Genomic DNA, 24,358 nt, shown 5'->3' with positions numbered 1-24,358 from the left:
AGTGACTCTAGGTGACTCATCAAAGGACATCAAGTGTTTTGATGGTTTTCCTTTGGGAGTCGAAATGAATTCTGGACTCTCCTGGACTATTTCTCTGATCACCTCACTGTCACAGACATTGTTAGGAGTAGAAATGAAACCTAGAGCAGGGACCAGTGAGTGCCTGGTGGTTCTCCCGGCGGCCTCTCTGAGTTGGCTTTGTCTGAGAGCCAGCGCAGTGGAGCTCGAAGGAGCCCCAGGCTTTGGTCTGCAGATCTCAACCCCTCATTACTCCTCCTTTGTTTTCATTTAATTTTTTAAAAATAGAAAATACATGCACATGTTTTAAACTTAGAAACAATATAAGAGGAGATCATGAAAAGTCCCTCTCCTACCATGCCCAGCCCCCTGCCACAGCTGATGGAGATATAGCCATAAACTCGTCAGACCCAATAGTTGCTCTTCTTCCCAGGTATATCCTCCTGGGAGGACAGAGACAAGCAAGTAGCCCCTTCCTAGATGTAAATGTGTGTATCCTCATAGAGATTTTATGCATCTATGAGCAAACGTGCCTTTTTTTTTTTTTTAACACAAATGGTTAGATACTATACACACAGTTCCGCGTCTTGTTTAGTTTTATGCTTAACAACTAACTAAAGATTGTCCCGCATCAGTTACAAAGGAGTTAACCTCTTTCTTTCTGCCAGTTAAACTATTGGCATAATTATGTGGCTATACCATAGTCATTTAACCTCTACCCTGTTAATATGCCTGTGGTTTCGCATTTCCCTTTGTTTTCTCTATTTTCTGTTTTATCCCAATAGTGATAACATAGTTGTATCACCCTTATTAAAGATATAATCCTCTCATCCTTGGAAATCTTTGCTACAGAGATTCAGGGTCTCCTCGAGCTTTCTGTGGTACTTGGAGTTTGTTTATTTCACAGGAAGGAAACTGGAAGCCCCTGATCTGCTTTCCCATGTCCTCCTAACCTCGATTAGCTACAAGAGTGGAGTCATAAGAGAACAGGTCCCCATTCTGACCTTGAGGCCTTTTCTTTTCTGGCCTCAAGTCATATCACTTGCTCACTAGTCACTCTGGTTCACCCCTTAGACTCCCTCAACAACCTACCTCAGCATCTTTGCATGTGCATGTCTCCCCTAAATCTGGTACCTTCTTCCTCTAGATATTCACAGAACTGGCCCTCATCTTCCTCTAGGCCTCATCCTAAATACTCCCTCCTCAGAAAAGCCTTTCCCATCAGAGGATCCCACAACACTCTCTGCAGCAGGTCCTTTCGCCCTCGCCCTACCACCAGTGCCACCCTAGCCTCTCTACATCCTCTTCTTTCTTGGCCTCTTGTTTGTTTTCTTCATGTCCCCTTTATACAAACTACAATTATTTTTTATAATTCAGGGATTGACTTATTTATGCCTCCTAGAAGAATGTGTGCTTGGGAGAAAGGGAAGCGATCTTGTCTATCCTTTGCCCTTCTATGTCCCTTGCTCCTCACATTGCTCTACCCTACAGGGTAGCCAACAAATTTTGTAAGGCTGTAACTGCCATAGATAATGATTCCTCTGATGGATCTGGCCAGAGTCCATTGAAATCCTTCTGAAGAGGATTCACATTCTAGATGCCGTTAAGAGCATTCATGATTCATGGGAGGAACCCAAAAGATCAACAATAATAACCTTGTATGAGTGAATGATGTTCAGTTAATACATGCAGAGATAATCCTGCTGGGCCATCATTAATGGGCTGTGTACTTTGCATTGTTTCTTCATGGGGTGAAGATGGGACCACATTGAGAAAAACCAAGGCTGTGCTCTGTCACTAATCAGCAGGCCCCCTGCTCACCTACTTAAGCTCTAGGTCAGGAAAATGGAGGGGTTTGGAATTCAGTCTAAAAAGTTTTTCCAGCTATAGCAGTATGTGAAGCAATTGAATATATTTACAGTCAATGTTGTAAATAATAGTGTTATTTGGCAATAAAAATAAAGTCCTGATATCTGTTTCGATGTGGATGGACTGCGTAAGCATGCTATCAAAATAAACCAGTCACATAGAACCACATATTTTATGATCGCATTGAAATGAAATGTTTAGAAAAGGAAAACCAAAAAAAGCAGGAAGTAGATTAATGGTAGCCAAGGACTAAGGAGGGATTTAGGGAAAAGGGGAGGGGAAATCATGCCAAAGAGGTATAGGTGTTTCTTTTTTAGGGTGAGGAGAATACTCTGAAATTGCTTTTGGAGATGGTTAAACACTGAATTGAACACTTTAGATGGGTGAATTGTATGATACACAAATTTAGCTCAATGTAGTTTTTTTTTTAAAAATGCTGTATTTTTCATTGGTTATCAGAGAACTTTCACAAACATTTTTCTATCAATTTCTAAGCATAATATTGTATGTTTAAGAGACCAAAGGAAGGGGATAACCGTTTACTGATCACCTCCTGTGTACCAGGCATCATGCTAACTTCTATCTTGGTATAAATCATGTAGAATTAAGGGGTGGGCTCTAGAACAAAACTTCATGAAATCAAATTCTGGCTTGACTATTAGCTATGTAATCACTGAACAAATTATCTGTTTCCTAATCTGTAATGGCAGTACCTACTTCATGGAATTGTGAGATTAATAATGTAACATACAGAAGGTGCCAGTATTATCACTATCATTTTCATAGCACTTAGGGGCCTTCACAGCTTCTCACACATTCCCTGGAGGAAGGTGGCACTGGCTCTGTCCCATAACTGAGAAGCCTGAAGCAGGATGAGAGCATGCTTTACCCAATGTTACACTAGCAGGTGGGCAAAAATGGCTAGAACCAGTTTTGAGTATTGCAAATATCTTGCTTTTTCCCTCTCTTTCATATGGAACCTTGGGCTCTAATTTTGGGAAAACTGGTCCAAATTAAGCATACTCCCCTTTTTAGATGTGTTTAATTAAGCACAGACATGTACAGTATGGCAGATGGTCATCCAGGATCTTACTTGTGGCCATGGAATTAAATGATAATTGTCTGAAGCTTTTTCCCATCTACCACCCTTATATAGATATACTGTGGAGATATTGCAGGTTTGGTTCCAGACCACTGCAATGAAATAAATACTGCAATAAGGTGAGACACAATTTTTTTTTTCCTACTGCATATGAGTTATGTTTACATTCTACTGTAGTTTATGAAATGTACTGGTAGTATTACATAAAAAAATACACAAACCTTAATTAAAAGATACTGCATTGCTAAAAAATAATACCCAACATCTACGCCTTCACTGAGTTATCTTTATGCTGGTGGAAGGTCTTGTCTTGAAGTCGATGGCAACTGATAGAGCAGGGTGGTAGTGGCTGAAAGCTGAGGTGACTGGTCTTAAGACAGCAGTGAACTTTGCGACATCAATTGACTCATCTTTTCACAAAGATTTCTCTGTAGCTTGTGATGCTGTTTTATAACATTTTATCCTCAGTAGAATTTCTCTCAAAATTGGATTCATTCCTCTCAAACCCTGCTGTTGCTTTATCAACTAAGTTTATATAGCATTGTAAATCCTTTGTTGTAATCCCAACAGTGTTTACAGTATCTTCACCAGGAGCAGATTCCATTTCAAGAAACCACTTTCTGGGGCCTCCCTGGTGGCGCAAAGGGTTAAGTGTCAGCACTGTGAAGCTATCAGCAGCCCCTGCAGCAGAGTTCCATCACCCCCCTCACCCCTACACCTCTGGCCTACATCCCAGCTCTTGTATGCATAAATAAATAAATCTTCTTTTTTTTTTTAAAAAAGAAAGAAACCACTTTCTTTGCAACTTCTTGTCCATTGAAGATTTGTCATGAGATTGCAGCAATTCATTTGCATCTTTAGGATCTGCTTCTCATTCCAGTTTTCTTAGTACTTCACCACATGTGTAGTTACTTCTTGCAGTAACGTCTGAACCCCTCAAAGTCATCCGTGAGGGTTGGAATCAACTTCATCCAAACTGCTGTTATAGTTGATTTTTTTTTGATCTTCTCCCCTGAGTCATGACTGTTCTTTTTTTTAAGATTTATTTATTTTTATACAAGAACTGGGGTACAGGCCAGGGAGCAGTTAGTGGCATCCCCAATTACAATAGTAACATCAAAGATCGCTGCTCATACAATGATAATGAAAAATATACTCTCAGAGGGTGAGAGGATCCACCAGAGACAGAGCAGGGAGCAGAACAGGCAGATGACCAAAATACACTGCTGAGGGGAGCAGCGGGCACGACAGGAGAGGTCTGCCACGCCATGGCCAGCCGGGAATTGAACCCATGCTGCAGAGGCTGCAGACAGCTTCACAGTGCTGCGCTTAACCCGCTGTACCACCGGGGAGGCCGTCTTGACTGTTCTTAATGCATCTAGAGTGGTAAATCCTTTCCAGAGGGTTTTCAATTGACTTGGTCAGATCCATCAGAGGAATCACTGTCTATGATCCATGGGCTGCAGAATTGATGCTGTGTTAACTGGCATGAAGGCAACAGTATCTCCTTGTATGTTTCCATCAGAGCTCTTGGGTGACCAGGTGCGTTGTCAATTAGCAATAATATTTTGAAATGATTTTTCAAACTATTGGGCTTAAAATATTTAGTAAACCATGCTGTAAACAGATGTGTTGTTATTTAAACTTTGTTGTTCCATTTATAGAGCATAGGAAAATAGATTTAGTTGCATTGTTAAAAGTCCTAAGTTTTCAGAATAATAAATGAGAATTGACTTCCATTTAAAGTCATCAGCTGCATTAATCCCTTAGAAGAGAGCCAGACTGTCCTTTGAAGCCAGGCATTGACTTCTTTCTAGCTATGAAAGTCCTAGATGGCATCTTCTTCCAATATAAAGCTGTTTCTTCTACATTGAAGATTTTTTTAGTGTAGCCACTTTCTTCACTGATCTTAGTTAGGTCTTCTGGATAATTTACTGCAGTTTCTACATCAGCACTTGCTTCACCTTATACTTTGCTGTTACGGAGATGAGTTCTTAAACCTTATAAGCCAGCCTCAGCTAGCCTCAGACATTTCTTCTATACCTTCCTCACCTCTCTCATGCTTCCTAGAATTGAAGAGAGTTAGGGCCTTGGTCTGAATTAGGCTTTTACTTAGGGGAATGTTGGGGTTGTTTTGATCTTCTATCCAGACCACTAAAGCTTTTTCCTTATCAGCAACAGGCTGTTTTACTTATTGTTTGTGTATTCAGTGGCATGGCACTTTTAATTTCTTTCAAGAACTTTTCCTTTTCATTCACAACTTGGCTAAATGTTTGGCACAAGAGGCCCACCTTTTTTGCCTGTCTCAGTTTTCGACATGCCTTCCTCACTAAACTTAATCATTCCTAGGTTGTGATTTAAAGGAGGGACGTGCAATTCTTTCTTTCACTTGAGCACTTAGAGGACATTCTGAGTTATTAATTGGCCTAATTTCAATATTGTTGTGTCTCAGGGAATAGGGAGGCAGGAGGAGAGGAAGAGGGATGAGGGAATGGCCAGTCCATGGAGTAGCCAGAACACACACCATTAATGGATTACATTTGCTGTCTTACATGGGAGCAGTTAGTGGCATCTCCAATTACAATAGTAACATCAAAGATCGCTGCTCGTACAATGATAATGAAAAATATTATAATATTGTGAGAATTTGTAAAATGTGACAGAGAAATGAAGTGAGCATGTGCTGTTGGGAAAAGTGGCACCGAGAGACTTGTCAGGGCAAGATTGCATCAGACCTTCAGTTTGTAAAAAGTACAATAAAGTGTATGTTTGTAGGTAGGACTTTTGTCAGATGCATTAAAGATGCTACAGAAACCCCAAAGGGTAGATCTTTTTAGGTAATTAAGGACGTTTTAAGAAATAGAATTTAAGCAGTTTTAGGTTCACAGCAGAATTGAGGGGCAGGCATGGAGATTTTCCACATCTCCCTAACCCTGCACGTAGATAGCCTCTGTCATTATCAACATTTCCCACCAGAATGGCACATTTGTTTTAATTGCTGAAACTATATCGATATATCATTACCACCCAGGAAGAATTTTTTTAAAAAGACCTTTAATGTCCTCATTCATCCCTGCATTGTGCCCCCATATTCTCATTTGTCTTTCCATGGGGTCAGTGGAATTGACTTCAACATACGTGGAGTCCTGTCTCGGCCATGTAAAGCCTTGTGGAGGTAAACATGAGCCAGAGCATTTGGCACATGATTCTGTCCTCGGCTCTGAGCCCCAACCCCAGGGTTGTAGCACTGGTGAGAGTTCGTCTCAAGAGTTTCCTCTGTAAATATTATTTCTCCAGGATGTCCAAGTTTCATAGCTCATTTTCACTGGATTTCTTTCTGGCCGAGTTTCCTAAACATATATCCTTCTGCAAGCAGGGTTGGCAGGAAGGAGTAACACCCAGCCCGAGCTGCTCGTGTAACCGACGAGGTGTCCAACTCCCTAGTGTGACTTCTTTCCAGTTTTCCAAACCTACATCCTCCTGCAGCTGCTGCTGAGGAGGAGTGGGAAGCAGAGAGCCTGAGAAAGGGGCCTCAGGCAGAAAGGGAGGGTGGCCACCCAGCCTTGGGAAGCAGCAGTTCCCTGTTAGCAAGGGGCAAAGCCCTCAGAAAGCCACTCAACTCAGATTCATTGACTCTGCTGGGTGTGGCAGCTGTGCGCCATGCCAGACAAGGTCCTTGTCCTCAGGGACTTACACCCAATTAGGGGTACCTATGAATAATAAAGCAGCACAAGAGCAAAAAACCAACTTATTTTTGAGCTAAAACAAACAAGAGTGCAAAAACTACAATGAAAATTATCTCCCCTGTTAGATATTTATATAATTCACATATATTTTCCTTGGGGGGAGGAAAATAATGCACATCGAAAAACTGAGGGGGGAGCAGAAAATAATGCACATCGAAAAAAGCAAATTACAAGAGTATTTATAGTAAATCCTTGATTTTGTAAAAAGTACAAAACTGTGCATAGCTTATGATTCTGTAGGGAGTAAAATACAAAATATGCACTAGCTGTTCTTACAAGGAGCTTCTCTGTGGAGGATAAGAATGACGAAGCCTGAGGAAGGGAGGGGAGGGGAGAAATAAACAGCCAGCTGGCCATACTGGTTATCTCTGGTGATGGGCTGCTGGTTTTGTGGAATTCTCCTTTGTACTTTTTGGGGGTGGTAGTGGATGTCCAAAACCCCATTCTTAGTCAATAGGCAAATGCTGAGAGTAGGCCAAGGTGCATGTTTGTCATTCCCCACGGCCCCTTAGGTGCTCTCTGTCACAGCTCAGGTGTGACCCAGGTGCCATCTGGCTCTGAACATAGGTGCCTGTAAAAGATGAGCCTTCCTGGGGTAGAGAGGGAACCAGGAAAACTGCTGAGGCAGGACAGGGCAAGGGGCCCCTAAAAGCCACACCTTCTTTGTTCAATTTCCCTTTCCAGAGCCTTCCACAACAAATCAGAAGGAATAACTCCTCTTTACCCCATATTGGAAATTTGGGATTTGCTGTCGGTGAGCGGGAAGGTCAGTGGCTCTAAAGCATTCCCAGGATGAAGGGGGTGAGTCTTTTTGAGGAATGAGACAAGTCATTTGGTCCATAGGGTAGTTATTTCTCCTAGTTCTGAAATGGGGGTAGCAGCTCTTGAATCAGCAGAAGTGGAAAGCAACTCTTTAAAAGGTGCTCTAACAAAATACTGACTTTCCCTAGAGACATTGAGATTTACAAAACATTGTAAAAAATGTGCTGCAAGAAGGATTTTTTTTGATGGGTTTGGACCACGGGAACCCCCAATAGCCAAAGCCTGTCTCCTTTACTAGGAGACATTAAGGTGTGCAGGTTTGGAATGATCTATTTCTCAAAAATAAATATCAAATAAGTGAAATGTACAAAATCACCTTTGGGGATTGGACTCCCTTGGGTCTTTCCTTAGAGGAACCTACCTAGACGGGAACCCAGAGCTTTTGGGTGGATATGCCACCCCCAATTAGATGGTCTGTTTTTGTTTTACTGTGTTGCTGTAGGTCTGTATCTCTGGTTTTTCTTCTGCTCCCTAAAGCCTTCCATTAGCTCTTGGTAGTATATTCACTGTAAGGCAGGTGACCTCCACTTTCCAAGGATAGAAAGAAGGGAAAGGAGTTAGAAGCCTGTTAGTGCCAGTGGGAGTGAGCTTTGAGGCACACGTTGCATTTCAGAGTCTCAGCCACCTAGCATCTTCCTAGCCTGTCCGACCCCAGGAAGTTTTAAAGATAAGATTTCAGCTGGAACATTCGGTGGAGATTCTGCTTCTGTGTCTTGTCCATGGCCTTTAAGCTTTCCATCTCTGCTCCAAAGAGAGGCCAAAAGAGATTACGTGCCCGGTTTATTCTGGGTTGGAGACTTCCCGTCTTCAGCCTGTTTACCTAATGTGAGGTCAGCCTCATTCAGAACTCGGTGAGGTGGTTTTATGTCAGTGGCATTTATAATTATAACGTATTCACAAGCTGGGCTCCTTAAAACATTCAAGAAGGATAGAGAAGAAAAAATTTTAGTTTGTGGGGAAAAATCTCCAGTGGCTTGGGGAAACATACCTATATGAAAAGAACTTTCTTAGAATGTGTAAAGCTGTTTCTTTCTTCTGTAGGGCCTGAAAAAAGTGCCTGGAAAATTTTTTGTATAGTCCATGGACTCTGTAATAGTTAAAAAAAAATAGTTTATTTAGAAAACTCCCTTTTATGTAATCAGATAACCAGTGTGGGGAGGCGGGGCAGGGGTTCTTTGGCATCACATCCTGTGTGGTGAGAACACCCTGCAGGGGAGAGCATTCCTGAAGGCCTGTCCCTCTCTCTGACTTCTGGCTGCAGATCCAGCTCTGCCCAAGCAGGCCATTTGAAAAGCTGTTTTGACTTCAGTCCAAGTTGGCGGCAAGCAAAGTGCCTTTACCATTAGATGTTGAGTCACATCAAACCAGAGAATAGAAGTTTGAACTGCCCAAAATCAAGGGAACGAGGGATTTCACTGAAGAGGAGCTTGCTCTGTATAAAAGGCAGCAAAGTAAGATTCTTTGACCAGTGCACTCCCTAGTGCCTTTAGGATGTGGTTTGATTTATAAATATTTGATTGCTCAGGAACATTTCCATTTGTGTGGCGAGCGGTGCCAGTAATCCTGCTCCCTGCGCAGCCGCTTACGAGACTGGGGAGGTAAGGGGATGTGGGTTTAGGAGGGGCTGCAGGTTTGGAATGCTGGTGAGCTTATTATTTTCCAATTATTGTTCATTTATTAATACAGTTGAGGAATAAGTCAGACTCCTTTCACCAGATAGGAAGCTCCGGCAGAAAGAATGGAATTAAACATGGATCTCTGTGCCTTGCCCAAGACAACTTGCTTTGCAGAGAGGTTGGACAGGCAGGATTTGCTGGGCCCATGCCCAGGTACACTATACTCCATGCCAGCCTGAGAGCGCCAAGCCTGGGCAGCCCCAGAGACCTGAGCTGAAGAGTCACCTTCAGTCAGTGAGCAAGCATAGCTTTCATTTAACTTAACAGACCCCAGAGATCAGATGGTTGGAGGAGGAAGGCCACATAAGCCTAGGGGTGCTGCTGCTACTGCTGATGACGTGCTAAATACCATTTTCTGAGCATTTATATGCCAGGCAGAATGTTAAACGCTTTTACAAACACTGCACTTAACATTCCTGCTTTCCTCTGAGGTGGCTACTGTTGTCATCTTTGATTTTAAAATGAGCTCCTTGAGGCATGTGGAGGAGAAGCAACTTTTCTGTGGTGACATGGGACTAGTAAACAGCAGTGACGGGACTTGTGTTGACACCCCCAGATCCACATGACAGATGTGTGAATCCAGCGTTTATTTAATCAGTTTGGGGTGTTGCTCCCATGGGCATTACTGGGATTTGGAAAGAGCTTAAGTCTTGGAAGAAGATGCTATGGGTCTGTGCCAATCTTCCCTATTACTAGCTGGTCCCAGGCCCTCTTAACTCAGTGTTCTTAGAGTGATGATAATTAATAACCTCAGGGGGTTGTGGCTAGACGGAAATGAGAGTCTAACACGATGCCTGGCACACCTCAGGTGCATGGTAGATATTTACTGACTATATTGTTGAGCTTGAATTTATCCACCGTCAATACAGTTCATTCACTCATCAAATTAATGTTTATTAGGCATTAGACTAAGTGCCAGGCAGTGTGCTGGGCACAAAATTTGCAGTGTTCAGCTATAAGAGATAAATTTCCCATCCTCAGGGCTTCCCCGGTGGCGCAGCGGTTGAGCGCTGGGTTGCGAAGCTGCCCGCGGCCTCTGCCGCGCCGGTTCGATCCCCGGCTGCTCCCCGGTCACCAGAGGAGGGTCCCACATGGCGCGCAGACCTCTCCTGCCGCCCGCTGCTCCCCTCAGCAGTGTACTTCGGTCCTTCTGCCTGCTCCCTGCTCTGGCTCTGGTGAATTCTCTCACCCTCCCGCGCTTCTGACTGTACCCAGTGCTTGTATAAACAAACAAACAAATAAATAAAACATGCCTCTATTAAAAAAAAAAAAAAAAAAAAATTTCCCATCCTCAGGGAACTGGGTGAGTGAGAAAATCATTAAATCATCACACAAATGTCACTCCAAGGAGAGCTTCCCAGTACATGAGGTGCTCTTCAAACACTATGTCTGAAGTAGAACCATCTAGTCCTCTTTCAGGATGCACCCTCTCATGATGACTCCCCCATTTATCTGTTTCCCAAAGTAAAGGCCCAGGAGTCAGCATGCATCTCTGCACAGCCCACACCCGTTGCTCCCTCTGGCCGTCCACAGCTCTCACTGTCTGCTTTTGCCTGACACTCGGGTAAGGCAGCGTGACAGATGCACACAGCCTGTATTGATAATCACTGATAGCCGCGGTTGAAGGAGCTGTCAGAGGACAAACTAAAAATACTTTCTCTGCAGGCCAGAAATTCCCACCAGTAGAGACATTTTACTCAAGCCCACTTTACCGTGGCTGGTATGCAGATATCCATCACAGAAAGGCCTAGTGAAGCCCACTTTACCGTGGCTGGTATGCAGATATCCATCACAGAAAGGCCTAGTGATAGGCGCTTGGAAATTTATTCTCCCGGAGGTAGAGAATAGACAAGTTTTGAAAACTTTGCAATTTTACCAGGACAGATCATTTAGTTGGGGACAGAAAGCTATGAGGGGAGTCATTTTTGGCCTCATAAAACTGGAAGGCATACAGTTCTATCTTTACGTAGATTTATTTAAATATTATATAGTAGATTGACTCAAATATTCTTCTTGAAGGAAGTCTTAAGAGGATGGCTCTCTACCTGTCACCACTCTCTAGTCATATTCAAACAAATGACCAAGGGATAAAACCATCCCCTTGGCCAGACGTGCTGATCAGTCAGGAATCATCCTCCCCATACCTGTCTAGGTTGATCTGTTTCTGAATAACCCTTGAAATGCAGAAGGGCTGTGGCAGTACCACTGTTGGGCAGAAGAGGGCGGCAGAAGCCACATTCAGTGCTGCATCCCTGCCAGCGGCTCCCCTCTCCTGAAGCATTTTAGAAGTTTTCAGCATTGTCAGGCACACAGGCAGTGTTGTTACTCCCATCCCACAGGTGAGGAAACCAACCTTCATTATTTTTCTCAAGATAAGACAGCTGGGGACTCTGCAGACATTTACATTTCTAGACGGGAGATGGAGGATTTCTTGGATTGGGAGGGTATGGAGCGAAGGCTAATAGGGCTTTTGCAGAGCTCTTTATGTAGAGAGGCTGGTAATTGTCCAGTGCTGCCCCAGTTAGAAAGGGGCAGAGTAGGAATATGAACTCAAGCTTTCTGACTCTAGGGACCCTGACACTGCAGAGGGTATATGAATTACCCAGTTCTCTTGGCAGTGATAGGTATAGAGGTAGATTTCTGCTTACTAACCACCCCACTTTGATTTCTGTCCTCCTTCACCTTCATTCTTAGTCCAGAGTAAATAAATAGGCCAATATAACAATTCTGAATATTGGCAGAGAGGCATTGAATCAAAATCTAAATCTAGGCCCTTGGCCTTCCTGGAGGGCAGTTTAATAGAAGAGCTGAGTCTGGGATGGTTCATAAGTATGAGAGTGTATTTCTATTGATATTTGCAGGGTTGAATGGATGGAAATCTTGTGACAGAGGCACCTATATTAACCAAGATGTGCTGAGAGCTGTTACTGAGGCAGGCAGTGAGCCAGGAACTTTCACTACATTATCTCATTTAATGTTCCCAAGAAAACTGCGGCAAGTGATGGTTATTATGAAACCAGAAAGGTTAAGTAATTGGTCCAAGTTCACTTGGCAAAGAGTCACTCCAGCATTACATGGACATAGACCTCTTCTTGCTCACTCCTATGGCTGCCTGGCGTCACTCTCCAGGAGCTCCTGACACCTTCGGCAGCTGGGTCCCAGCACAATTCAGTGTTAATGAGGGTATGCCAACAATGAAGTGATAGCCACTCTTACTGAAATTCTAGCACTTGGAAATTATCATTGTAGCCTCCTGCTACCCTAGAATTCAAAGTTTCCCAGAAAAAACAGCTTAACCCTGAGGAACACATTACCAGGATTATCTTTCCCTTGAGAGTCTCATTCCCTGAGAGCATTCCCATTGATTGAGAAAATTGGCAAACTTATTAAAACCCCAGATAACAAAAGCATTCTTCCCTTGTATTGTTTGGGAAGTCCCTCCACCCAACCTACCCCGGCAGCCCAACATCAGCCTTCCTGCTCCTCATCTCAGTGGTCTGCATGGGGAGAGGGACAGAAGGGATCATGTCACCTGGCCCATCAAAACCAGGTTTTCCCCTCCCCACATTACCCATGAACCAGAGGGTACAGCATGAGCACCACGAGGTGTCATTCCTGCTTAGAGTCTGCAACCTTTGGTGCAGATTCCACAAATAATTACTATTATCTGATAAATAAACCAAGATCAGTGTTTTGCATTCTGTTTTAGGGACTATCTACAGAACCTTACTTCCTACCTGTGCTGTTCGATGTTTCCTCATTTCATCCCCAATTTCCATCTCTTGATTCATGGCATGTCATGTTGGCCCTTTTAGATCACTGAACCCCTTAGCAGGGAATAGCGTTGATTTTTGTCTTCTCTCTAACATTTAAAACCTCATTGCTCAGGTCATCCCCGCTAGCATAGCAGTAGACCCAGACACTAACATTCAACATGCACACCAGTGCCAAAAGTGCTCCAGCAGAAGGAAGACATTTCTGTTCTTTCTTTTCTTTAAAGTCATATCTCCATTTATCAGCACCATGTGAGAGCAGGGCTGGCAGGAGCTCCTGGAAGAGGAGTCAGCTTTTGGCTTGAATTACTCTGGCTCTCCAGTTTCTGTAAGGTCTGGAGAATGACTTTACCCCTCCTGGTTACCACAACCACATCTGCATGATACGCAAAGAGAGCAAGCAAGCTGCATAATTTATGACGTGCAAGACTGTGATTATGAATGAGAATTTCGCAAATCAAACTCAGTAGAAACATAACCCGCAGAGTCAGTTAACTTGAAACTGAGGCCCCATCTTTGTGCAGGTTTTACTGCCCCTGCCCCATGTGGTTCATGGAGCAAGCAGGACCTTGGCCAGACTTGGGGGCCAGACCTCTCTCTAGTTACAGAAACCTAGGCAGATGCACAGCCATTGAATACTGGCAGCTACGTCGAATCTCAAAGCAGTTGTGTTAGGTCAACAGAGGGTCCTTTTATAATCTTGAAATTGGACCCCTTCTGGTGGGCTGGAGCCTTACAGCTCCTTGTTTGCCACACCCAGACCCTTTACACGTTTATGTTACCCCTTCCTCTGAGTGTGTCTGAATAGAATCTTGGAGGAGGGGGGTGCCAGTACTTGATGTTCTCCCTTCTCTGCCCTTAACTAAGGAAGACTCCAGAAAGGTGAGAGGATGCAAGAAGGACTGTGCTTACTGTGCTGGTCGCTCCTGTCCCTTGTCCCGTCCACTGTGCCGTCTGGAAGGATTCTCAGGAAGTGGCCCCCGTTGCTGCAGTAGAGAAGCTTGGGCTTCTTGTAATTCCCCAGCGGCAGATTAAACTTCTCAGTCAGGGCGGTGAAGGTTGTGATTTCCCCTTCAGCCATGGCTTAGCTGCTACTGGTTATGGTGCTTCCGAGACTGTAAGAAATTAAACAAACCTGTAGAATGTTCTCCCGGCAAAGGTGCAGCATATACTTTCAAGGAGGGAAGGAAAGGTTCAGGTCACAGGGCTCCTGGTTGATTGGTAACCACAGACTGCCCAAGTGATGGCCACGGCAAATGGGCCTTGTGGTGGCCAGTGGTTAAGGGAAGCTGGTTCCTGAGGGGAGGGTTTTCAGGGTATTTCTATCTTCCCCATTGGGCACAGCTTTGAAGCAAGCTGTACATTTTTTTTAGAACTTCAAATGTAATCATTTGGCCAAAGGGGAGAAATGTTTTGGCCCATCCTTTGAATCCACACATATCCTCAAATTAAACAGTGAAGTTGCTCTAAAATAACACTCAGGATCTGGCTGAAACCCACAAAGGCTGTGAGGCCGGCACTGAGGTTTTGCCCTCTTTCGCCCACTGCCATTACCAGGGACTCAGTGCGTGGGCAGCGGATTGCTCAGGTAGCCTGGGCATCCTGGACCTGTAAGAAGGAGGCACAGGAGGCCTTTCTAGCTTCCTGCAATAGAGACGGCTGGTGGCTATGTGCAAAGGAAATCTTGGCCTTGCTGGTGGGAACAGGGCAGGTAGCAGTGTAAACTGGGGCATTTATTTATTTATTTATTTATAAAAGAATTTATTTATGCATACAAGAACTGGGTACAGGCCAGAGGTGTGGGGCATGAGAGGATTCACCAGAGAAAGAGTGGGGAATAGAACAGGCAGACTGACTGGAAATACACTGCTGAGAGGAACAGCGGGCGAGACAGGAGAGGTCTGCTGCGCCATGTGGGTAGCTCCCTGGCCAGCAGGGGATCGAACTCGTACTGCAGAGGCTGTGGACAGTTTCATAGGTTGCGTCTTAACCCCCTGTGCCACCAGGGAGGCCCTGAACTGGGGCTTTTAAAGGGCAAACACTGTGTAAGAGGAAATGTCATGGGGCACATGGTCACGAAGGATGTGCCAGTGACTGGTTGCTTCCACGCCACCTCACACATAGAGACACCTTCAGTGCTCTGTCACTGGTAGAAAGGCCAATTTCATGCTATTATTTTCTAATGAGACATACTTCTTATGATACCGAAATCACCATATTTCATTTGTTTATCCTCCAATGTTGTATGTACCCACTGTGTGGAAATTTATATCACTGGTTTAAAAATACATTAATCACACCTCTAATGAGTAAAAAGCAAAGTCGACAAACTGAATTTTAAAGCACCTACTTACATCTACCCACCATATAGGTGAATGAAGTGCTGATGACTATATGGACCATAAAAAAAAGAGGGAAAAAAGAGACCGGGAAACGAACTTGGAAACATTATCTTATAAACATGAGTAGGGGCTAGCTAGACACACTGATTATCAAGTGTCGTTATAGTAACTGATGATCATCATCATGAACATATTCTGGGCTATAGGTTAACTTACGGAATTCTCACCCTAACTCTTTGAGGCAGGCACCAATGTTATCCCCATGTTTTTATAAAATGAAACCACAGCTTAGGTTTAATGGGCCTGTCCAAGGTGAATAACTAGTAAGTGGTGTAACTGAGCCTCTAATGGGGTCCATGGTAACAAAGTCGCAACCTTCCTTTAATCACCAAAAAAAGTTAAGTGACTGCACTGATATTGCACTATTATTACTGGAAGTGTTTTTTTTTTTTTTTAATACATTGCCTGATTCATACATCTGTCCCCATGAACTAATAATTCAATGTGTTTTCCTTTGTGACCCAGATACTGGGTATCACCACCAGCAGTCTTAGCCCCTGGCTGACCTTCCAGTCATGTCCTCATTCCCCAAGAAACCCACATCCCCAGGTGTTAAGGAGCACTGTGAGCCCCACAGAAGGCGAGCTTACTTCATGCATTCCCCACCCTAACCATCCATCCCTCCTCCCCTCTCCCCCCCTTTCCTTATTCCTTCCTTCCCTCCATCTTCCTCCCTCACCAGAGCCTTGTGGAGTGGCTCATGTAGAAAGCAAATCTGTGATACATTTGGATAATTTCCTGGTGACTTCAGAATTGGGGTTCATGTTGGAAGCCTCTGTTTCCTTTGGTTTGGGCATTTTAATATTTTTGTACAATACATCTCTCCCAATCTTCAGCCATGTGGGCCAGCCTCTGTCCCCAGTTTCAGCTGTGGTTTCAAGTCCCTCCAAGGACCCACCACGAGAATGTTGTATATACCATATAAACCATATTTAAAGTAATATCATACAGCTATTTTCACATAATACAGCAACAGGAAATTAAATTTGTTTATGTCAGTTCCTAGGGAAGACTGCAGAGTTTACCTTATAGCACATTGTATTTCCTTCCAAAATCCTCAAACCCAAAATCTTTCAAACTCTTTCCCTTCACTCACAAGCCTCTTAATCTCTCTGTGTCCACCCCTGTTTTTCTTACTTTCTCCTGTCTCTCTACTCAGCCCTTTCGCACTCAGCCTCTCCATCTCCCTTTCACTCCATTTCCTCACTCCACCAGCTGTGGAGCCCTTCTGCTGTTAAGCAGTTCAGCAATTTGAAACAAGGGCATCTTTATCCTTACCTCTCCCCAAGCACACTGCAATGACCAGGTACCTTTCCTTAACAAGTAAGACATAATTAATATTTTTTTCCTAATTATTTACTGAGTGACATACTTAATCTGGTACAGAAGACATTTAACTGTACACATTACCATTTGTATTATCAATCTTTTGTGGGGGGAGAATTTTTTTTTTTTGTTTGTTTGTTACTGTGTTTTCTCAGATGGAAGTCCTTGTGTGTCCCTGATTGGGCAGCAATTGAATGTTAAGCAATTGAATGTTCTAGACCCAGCATTAGCAGCAGGGTGTCTCCATTAAGTGTTTTTCCAAGTGTTGGATATGAATTTGGCTCTATCCGTTTGCATTCTTGCTTTCATCTCATTGAGGTGAATAGGAACAGATGCATCAAAAGACTGGCTGAGGTTGGAGGCCCCAGCTCTGGCCAGAGATTAGCCTTATGCTTGCATTCCCTGTGCTGCTGGAACTTCATCAGTGGGGGCTCTTCTTGGTGAAATGACCTCAGCCAGAGGTCCACAGTTCCTCAGAAGTATGAAAAGCTTGGCCCTACCTTGCTTTATTTACTATTTACCTATAGTTCAAGCAGTTCCAGAGTTCCTTGCCCATTTATTTTACTATTTGTTAAAGGAAAGGGATAAAGGAAGTCTGTGACATGATAACACCATTAGGCAGCAGACTTAGCAGGCCTTAGGGATTTACAGAAATTGCTCTAATAAATGAATTCATTAACTACATGAAATCAGGTATTAAGCAGAATGGAAATTTATAAGCTCTGGTCCTCATTATTTTACCTTCTTTTTTGCTGTTGGGTAGGGTTTATCTGTGTGTGTGCTGGGGATGGAACAATCAAGCACAATGGACTCCATGTCATCTATGCGTGCTAAGTCCAGCCCTTTGAGATTCGGGGTACTTGTGAGATTTTGGGAAAGTCAGAAAATTTTCTTGATATACCAGTGATACTAGGTGAGGAACACCAAGCCTATTAGAACATCCATGTTTAGGCCAACATATCTGTCAGCTGTAGCCTCTGGAAGAGAATTTGTAACATATGAACGGGATGTTAAGTGTATAATCTAGCCCAGGAATACGGTAGTCAGTTTTCAATGTGGATGGTGAGTAACACTGTATAGCTCCAGGTATGGACAGATCCACTCTGGGATGAATCACTTACTACTTTTGAAATGTTTCCTTCAACAGCCCCCACCCTGCCTACCCCACAGAGTTGCCTGAATGGTTGAAGGGCACAGTATTTCATAATAGCACCTAGAAAGTACAAAAATGGGATGTGACCTATTGGAGCAATCATTAAGTGGTTATGTTAAACTAATCGAAACCTGGTGTTGGCAAGGAAAAATGTCAGGCTTTTCTGCCCTCCCACCATCAGGATAGATGATGGATCCTTGCGGTCCTGAATGCATGCCTGATGGCAGGCACCTGGAATAGGGTGTGGGCATAGGTAGATGGGATTCACCTGGGCTAAGACTGTGCTTTTTAAGGGTGGTATCATGGGGACGCCAGTAGAAGCCAAAAGAGAAGCCGAGAGAGAAGCAAGAGAAGCAGAAGCTGAGAGAAGGCCGGAGAGCCCAGAGTGAAGGCCTGCCAGCCTCCCGGCCCCCCAGCACCCCTGCCTGCCATATGCCTGGTGAACCCCAATAAAAGACCTGCAAAACCCCTGAGGTCTCCAGAACTCCTCCTTTACCCCGTCTGCATGGGATCCTAGAAAACCTGCTCAGTGGCCATTCCTGCTCCCTACACCTGGCATGGTCTTGATCAACTGCAATTCAATGCTTAATTTAAAATAAAATTTTCAATTGGTGTGAAAACAGAGTTTTTCACTTCCTCTCAATTTGGCAGAAAGTAGCTAAGCCATTTTCCCTGTCCTTTAAACCACAAACAGCAGAGAAGATGAAGGAGCCAAAGTTAGGCAAAGGTAGAGAATCCAGGTTGCTATTTCAGACTATGTCTCAGTTTATTAATGGTTATTGAAGTAACATTTGTGAAGTGCGCTATTTCCAGGAGACATTTATGCTCAGATTGGCCCTGAGATGAAGCTAGAAGGAAAGTCTCAGGGTTGTAAGTAACAAGGGAAGGCAAATACTGATGCTTATTTTTTTTAAAATTTGTTTTCAACTCCTGTCACTGCATAAACAATGCAGAATACCCAAAAAGTAAGATATTTTTCAGAGTGTAGAAGTTAGCTGTGTAGACCTTATTTAAGATGATAATTGAGTATGTATCCTCAAGCCCAGCATATGTAAGAAGTCTACATTTGGCTAAAACTAAGCCCTAAATCCTTGCTCCCTGTCTTTATGAAATGATATCATCCAAAAAACTTAACTTTTATTTAGATATGTTAATTTCCTTTAGATTTTTTGTTAAATGTGGATGTTAAATGGGAAGGATAATTATTGAAAGAAAAGAAATAAAATGTTGTAATCCCATCCAGCAGCTGGTAGGGATAAGAGAAATGAAGTAAAATAAATTTAAAAGATGTGTTTATCCAAAACAATCCAGAAAAGGAATAGAAAATTCCAAAATTGCTCAAAATTTGATGGCAAAAGTAAATTCCAATGTGTTTATAATCACAATAAATGTAAATGGCTAAATTTATAAGCTACTGGATTTTCAGAAAAAAACATTTGTATTTTGATCACAAGAGAAACACTAAAAACATAAGCACACAGAAAGATTAAAAGCAAAAGGATGAAAAATATATAAAGACAAATTTTAAAAATTTAAAGTTGCTGTGACTATATTAATATCAGATAAGGTAGGTCTAAAGCAAAAACAAAGGTCAAGGATGAAAAGTGTAGGGTAAGAAAAAAATGGCAGGTTTTTCTGCCCTCCTGCCATCAGGATAGATGATGGATCCTTGAGGTCCTGAATGCATGCCTGATGGCAGACACCTGGAATAGGGTGTGGGCAGATGTAGCTAGGATTCACCTGGGCTAAGACTAGGCCTTTAAGGGCGGCGTCATGAAGACCCCAGTAGAAGCCAAAGAAGAGAAGCAGAGAGAATGCCAGAGAGCCCAGATAGAATGAAGATTTGCTGGGGGCTGGGAGGACTGCCAACCTCCCGGCCCCCAGCACCACTGCCTGCCATGTACCTGCTAAATCCCAATAAAAGACCTACAAAAAGCCACTGAGGACTCTGACTCCTCCTTTACCCGGTCTGCTGGATCAGAAAACCTACTCAGTGTCCAGTCATGCCCTTAACAATAGGCATAAGTCGGCCATGCAGATGGGTATGGAGCCCTCCAAAGACCTGGAGGGACTAAGGAGTAACAAACTGTGTTTGCCTGGGACAATGCTGGAGGCGTCATGGCGGCACAGGAGATGGACAAGGTCCGGGAGCTGTGGGACGAAACCTCGCGTGGAGGAGACGCCTGAGAGGACCAGCCAATGACCTGTGAGACAGCAAGAGTCTTCGGGGAAGAGAGGACCACGATTTGGAGCTCACCAGTGCTGATGCAGGGAGAGGCCAATGGACTTGGACTGATGGACTTGGACTGACAGTCCCGCCTGAAGGTGGAGGAACTTTGGCAAGTTAAGTTTTTGGGACCCTGGGGGAGAATGCTATTGTTTGTATATCCCAGGAGATGAGAATCTGGGGGTGGCCAGTGGGCCTTGATGGCCAAAAGCAGCCTGTGTATGCCCAGCTGCCAGGCAGAGGAGAAAAGCCAACTGAGAAGGCAAAAGCTGGTACTGATGCTAAGTTTGGGAAGCCCTGAGTGGCTGCTAAGCACTAAGTAAGCTGAGGAAGGCCAGTGAGTCTCTTAAAATCACCTGTGGGTGATGCCCTGCTCATTGTCGAGTGAGCATAAGGAGCTGAGGAACCCATCCTTGGGGGACTGGTAGGGAATGTGGCTTGGGGTGGAGCCCAAGCTGAAGAGGGCACCCGAGAGAGGCCGCATGTAGAGTTTGGATCCCCGACCCATGTGCTTGTGTAGTGGGTTGGCCTGAGTGCAGGGGTCTACGAGTCACATTGGTGGCTATGAAAGCCGAATGTTGGAGCGACCGCAGTCAGAAACCCTGAAGGTTGGGCAATTATCCCCAATCCAGGAGTGAGTGCATCCTGGGGGTGGATGCTGTGTGTGGCTTTCTGGCCAAGACTACAGCCAGAAAAGGCCAGGAAGCCTGACGGCTCCTGGTGTGTTACAGTAGATGCCGTGAGTGGTTCCCCTCCCTCGTATGAGCAGTGCCTTCGGCAGCAGATTTGGTGGCTCATCTGCTGGTGCCAATAATTGTCTTTTGCTACTAGGTTGGGGCCCTGCCTGGACTTATTTGTGTTCTGTTGTATTTTGTTGTTATATCGTGATGTATTTGCTTTTGTGGGCCATGGCTGCATTGTTTGTTTGCTCAGAAACAAAGTTGTATATGTGTAGATTATATGGCAGAAAACCCTGAGTGGGTGGACTGTAGGATAAGGAAAAAATGTCAGGCTTTTCTGCCCTCCCGCCATCAGGATAGATGATGGATCCTTGAGGTCCTGAATGCATGCCTGATGGCAGACACCTGGAATAGAGTGTGGGCAGATGTAGCTAGGATTCATTGGTTAAGGCTGGGCCTTTAAGGGCAGCGTCATGAGGACGCCAGTAGAAGCCGAAGAAGAGAAGCAGAGAGAACGCCAGAGAGCCCAGATAGAGTAAAGATTTGCTGGGGGCTGGGAGGACTGCCAACCTCCCGGCCCCCAGCACCCCTGCCTGCCATGTACCCACTAAATCCCAATAAAAGACCTGCAAAAAACCACTGAGGGCTCGGACTCCTCCTTTATCTGGTCTGCTGGATCAGAAAACCTGCACTGTGTCCTTCCTGCCCCTACAAAAGTATAATACATGGAACAATTCAACAGGAATATATAAAAAGTTTAAGCTGGCATGTCTCTAATAACAACCTCAAAATATATAAAACAAAGATTCACAAATATATAAAGTTGACAGATCCACAATTATGGGAGAGATTTTTAATACCTTTCTGTTATAAGTGATGGGACAAAATATGAATAAGCATATAGAAATACACAAATAATTAAGGACCATAGAGTAGAAGTCTATACCCAACAATTAGTGAACAGCTTTCTTCTCAAGGATACATGAGCATTTCGAAAAATTGACCATGTAGCTGATTATATATAACAAGACTCAACACAAACAGAAGAATCTATTTTGTTTAGACTAGTCTTTGGGTAGGTAGAAATCATTTCCACCCATCCAGTTGATAACAGAGCCTTTCAACTTTGCCTTTCTAATTAGTCTTCCAAAATCCTCTCATTTTCCATTCCCACTGTTGTTGCCTTAATGCAGACTCAACAGTTTCTCTCACCTGGGCTGCTGAAGCAGGTGCAGGGGTCTCTCTCCTCAAGCACAGCTCCCTTGGTTGACCCTGCTGCTAGTGATCTTTCTAACACGTGAATCTTCTCATCACTCTCCTGCTGAAGATCTCTGACTGGGTCAGTAGTTCCCTGATGTCAGGATAAAACCCAGACTCTACCATGGCCTATAAGGCTTTCATCATCTAGTTGCCTTGTAACCTTGTTACCTTTTTTTTCTTATTGGTCTTTTTTCTTGTAGTCCCCCCCACACTCCCACTCACCTAGCAGCTTTCTCTCCCTCTCCCTTTCTCCACCCTTCCACTGAGACCTGGCTAAGTCATGCCTTCAGATATTCATCTCAGATAGTTCCTCTTCCAGAAAACCTATTTGGATACATCCCCAACCCAACCTCCCTACTTTTCTTCCACACCACGCACATCTTTTTAGATTAGCTGAATCCCAAGGACTCCCATAGCAGCAGTTCATCTACTTCATTCCAGTGCTGGGTGTAATTGCCTTGTCTGTTCCCTGATTAAACCCATTCCTCTGGGGTAAAGACAAGACCTTTCCATGTCCTGTAGCTCTCTCTGAGGGCCAGTGCTGGCTTCCTCCTTGCATTGTCTCCCACCACACTTTCTGTCCATACTGGTCTTCCATTTTCTCTTACATTGACCTCCGTTCATTATGTAGTCCCTCCATTGGAGTCTCATTCCCAAGGGCCCTGTGCTCACTGAAAACATGCTCTGCGCTCCCCGCCAACCTAGGACCTTTGCTTATGCCGGTTGCTTTTGCAGCCCTATCCCTTTACCCCATTCACCTGGTTAACTTCTACTTTTCCTTCAATTTTTAGTGCAATAATCAATTCCTCAAGGAAGCCTTTCCTGACCTCCTTTAACCGGGCCAGGTTCCCCAGTTTTTGTGGGTCCATTTCACATTTCTTCAGAGCTCCTACTTCAGTTTTTAATTGCACATTCATTCTTGTGATTATTAAATTAATGTCTCTTCATGATTGGGCTGTCAGCTTGATGATAGTACAAACTCTAATATATCTCGGTCACCATGGTATCCTAGTGCCTGGCAGAATGCCTGGCACCTAATGGGCACTTGATAAATATTTGTTGAATGAGTGAATGAATATAATTTAGCTATGTTTACTTGACTGTCTCCTTCATTAGCCTCTGAGGCCCTGGGACTGAAACTATGTGTTTTCTTTCAAGGCCCAAACTTAGCAAATGCCTGTAGATAATCACTGTCCTGTACATGTTTGTTGATTGAATACCAGGCTTGTCAGTTCTCAGGAGCCTCTGGTAGAAACATGTTATCAGGAACCCTAATTAGAAGGCGGTGCCCTAGAGGTATTAACAGAGAAGCTAAGCCAGGAGCCTAAATGTATTTTAATTGGGTTCAAATTAGGCCAGAACCTCCTACCCTTGATTAAAAGCAGACCTAAACCTCATTCTCATGTTGTAGAAGAGCCTTACTTCTTCAAAAGCAATATTATAAAAATTAAGGATCTCAAAGAAAGGGATCATACATTTTGGGCTAAAGTCTGACTTCCTTATCTGGCCAAGATAAAGTTTGTAGGGCCTGGAAAAAAAATTCTAGGTTTTGTTATTTCTGCCAGGGAGTGTCAGATTGGCAGAGACCCATCTCACATCCTCTGGTGAAGGAAAGTTTGCCTGAAGAAAGGGAGACAGTGTGTTCTCTCTCTCTTTTCCTCTTCTCCACCCTCAGTGATCTGTACCAGGCCTGAGGTAGGATTGTAACATGGCTGATTGTCCAGGGTTGGCATGTCAGCATACTGCTCCCCAGCCAGTCTCATCCATGAGCTGAAATACCATCTTCCAATATTGGCAATAAACTGTGGATGTGTCTATGGGGTGGGTGTGCAGAAGACAGCTCCTACAAGGTTTCGAAAGCAATTATTAAATAGTGAAGAATTTTGCAAGCCAGTTGTTACGCCATTAGTAGCTTGCAGTCAACCCTGGTTAGAATATTTACACAACAGAAATTGGCAAATGCTTTAAGTTCAGGCTTTTTTTTTCTCTTTTCTCCTTCCTTCCTAACAATTACTTTACCAGTACACTACTAGATGTGAATTTGAATCCTGACTGACACTAGCCAATTATCCCTTCTTACAGGGCCTCAGTTTCCTCATTTGTGGCATGGGACTCCATAATGTAGCTGTTGCACAGTCTAATTGTAAGTGTGACATGATACATACAAAGTGCTGAGCCTGGCAATTGAACATTTGCAAGCATTCAGTAGATGTTAGCTGGATTATCATGGTCCATGTGTCTTGTTTAGTTTTACCAAATATCTGTACTATTGATTTAGGATTGAAAAAACTTGATTTTAAACAT

General features: G+C 43.8%; 1 protein-coding gene across 4 annotated transcripts in view; it reads right to left on the bottom strand.

Moving 5' to 3' along the window:
* FGF1 (fibroblast growth factor 1) overlaps positions 1 to 24,358 on the bottom strand; it is a 95,361-nt gene that overhangs the window by 6,783 nt on the left and 64,220 nt on the right. For all 4 annotated transcript variants that reach the window (XM_037509046.2, XM_037509045.2, XM_037509050.1 and 1 more), the window contains one exon: positions 13,919 to 14,121. In XM_037509046.2, the coding sequence (XP_037364943.1) occupies positions 13,919 to 14,087 (169 nt within the window). In that variant the 5' untranslated portion in view covers positions 14,088 to 14,121. The remainder of the gene's footprint in view (positions 1 to 13,918; positions 14,122 to 24,358) is intronic.

Source organism: Talpa occidentalis, unplaced genomic scaffold (genome assembly GCF_014898055.3).
Source record: "Talpa occidentalis isolate TD23 unplaced genomic scaffold, MPIMG_talOcc4v2.1 talOcc4.13, whole genome shotgun sequence".
NCBI lineage: Eukaryota > Metazoa > Chordata > Mammalia > Eulipotyphla > Talpidae > Talpa > Talpa occidentalis.
This window is presented reverse-complemented; position numbering and strand designations above follow the sequence as displayed.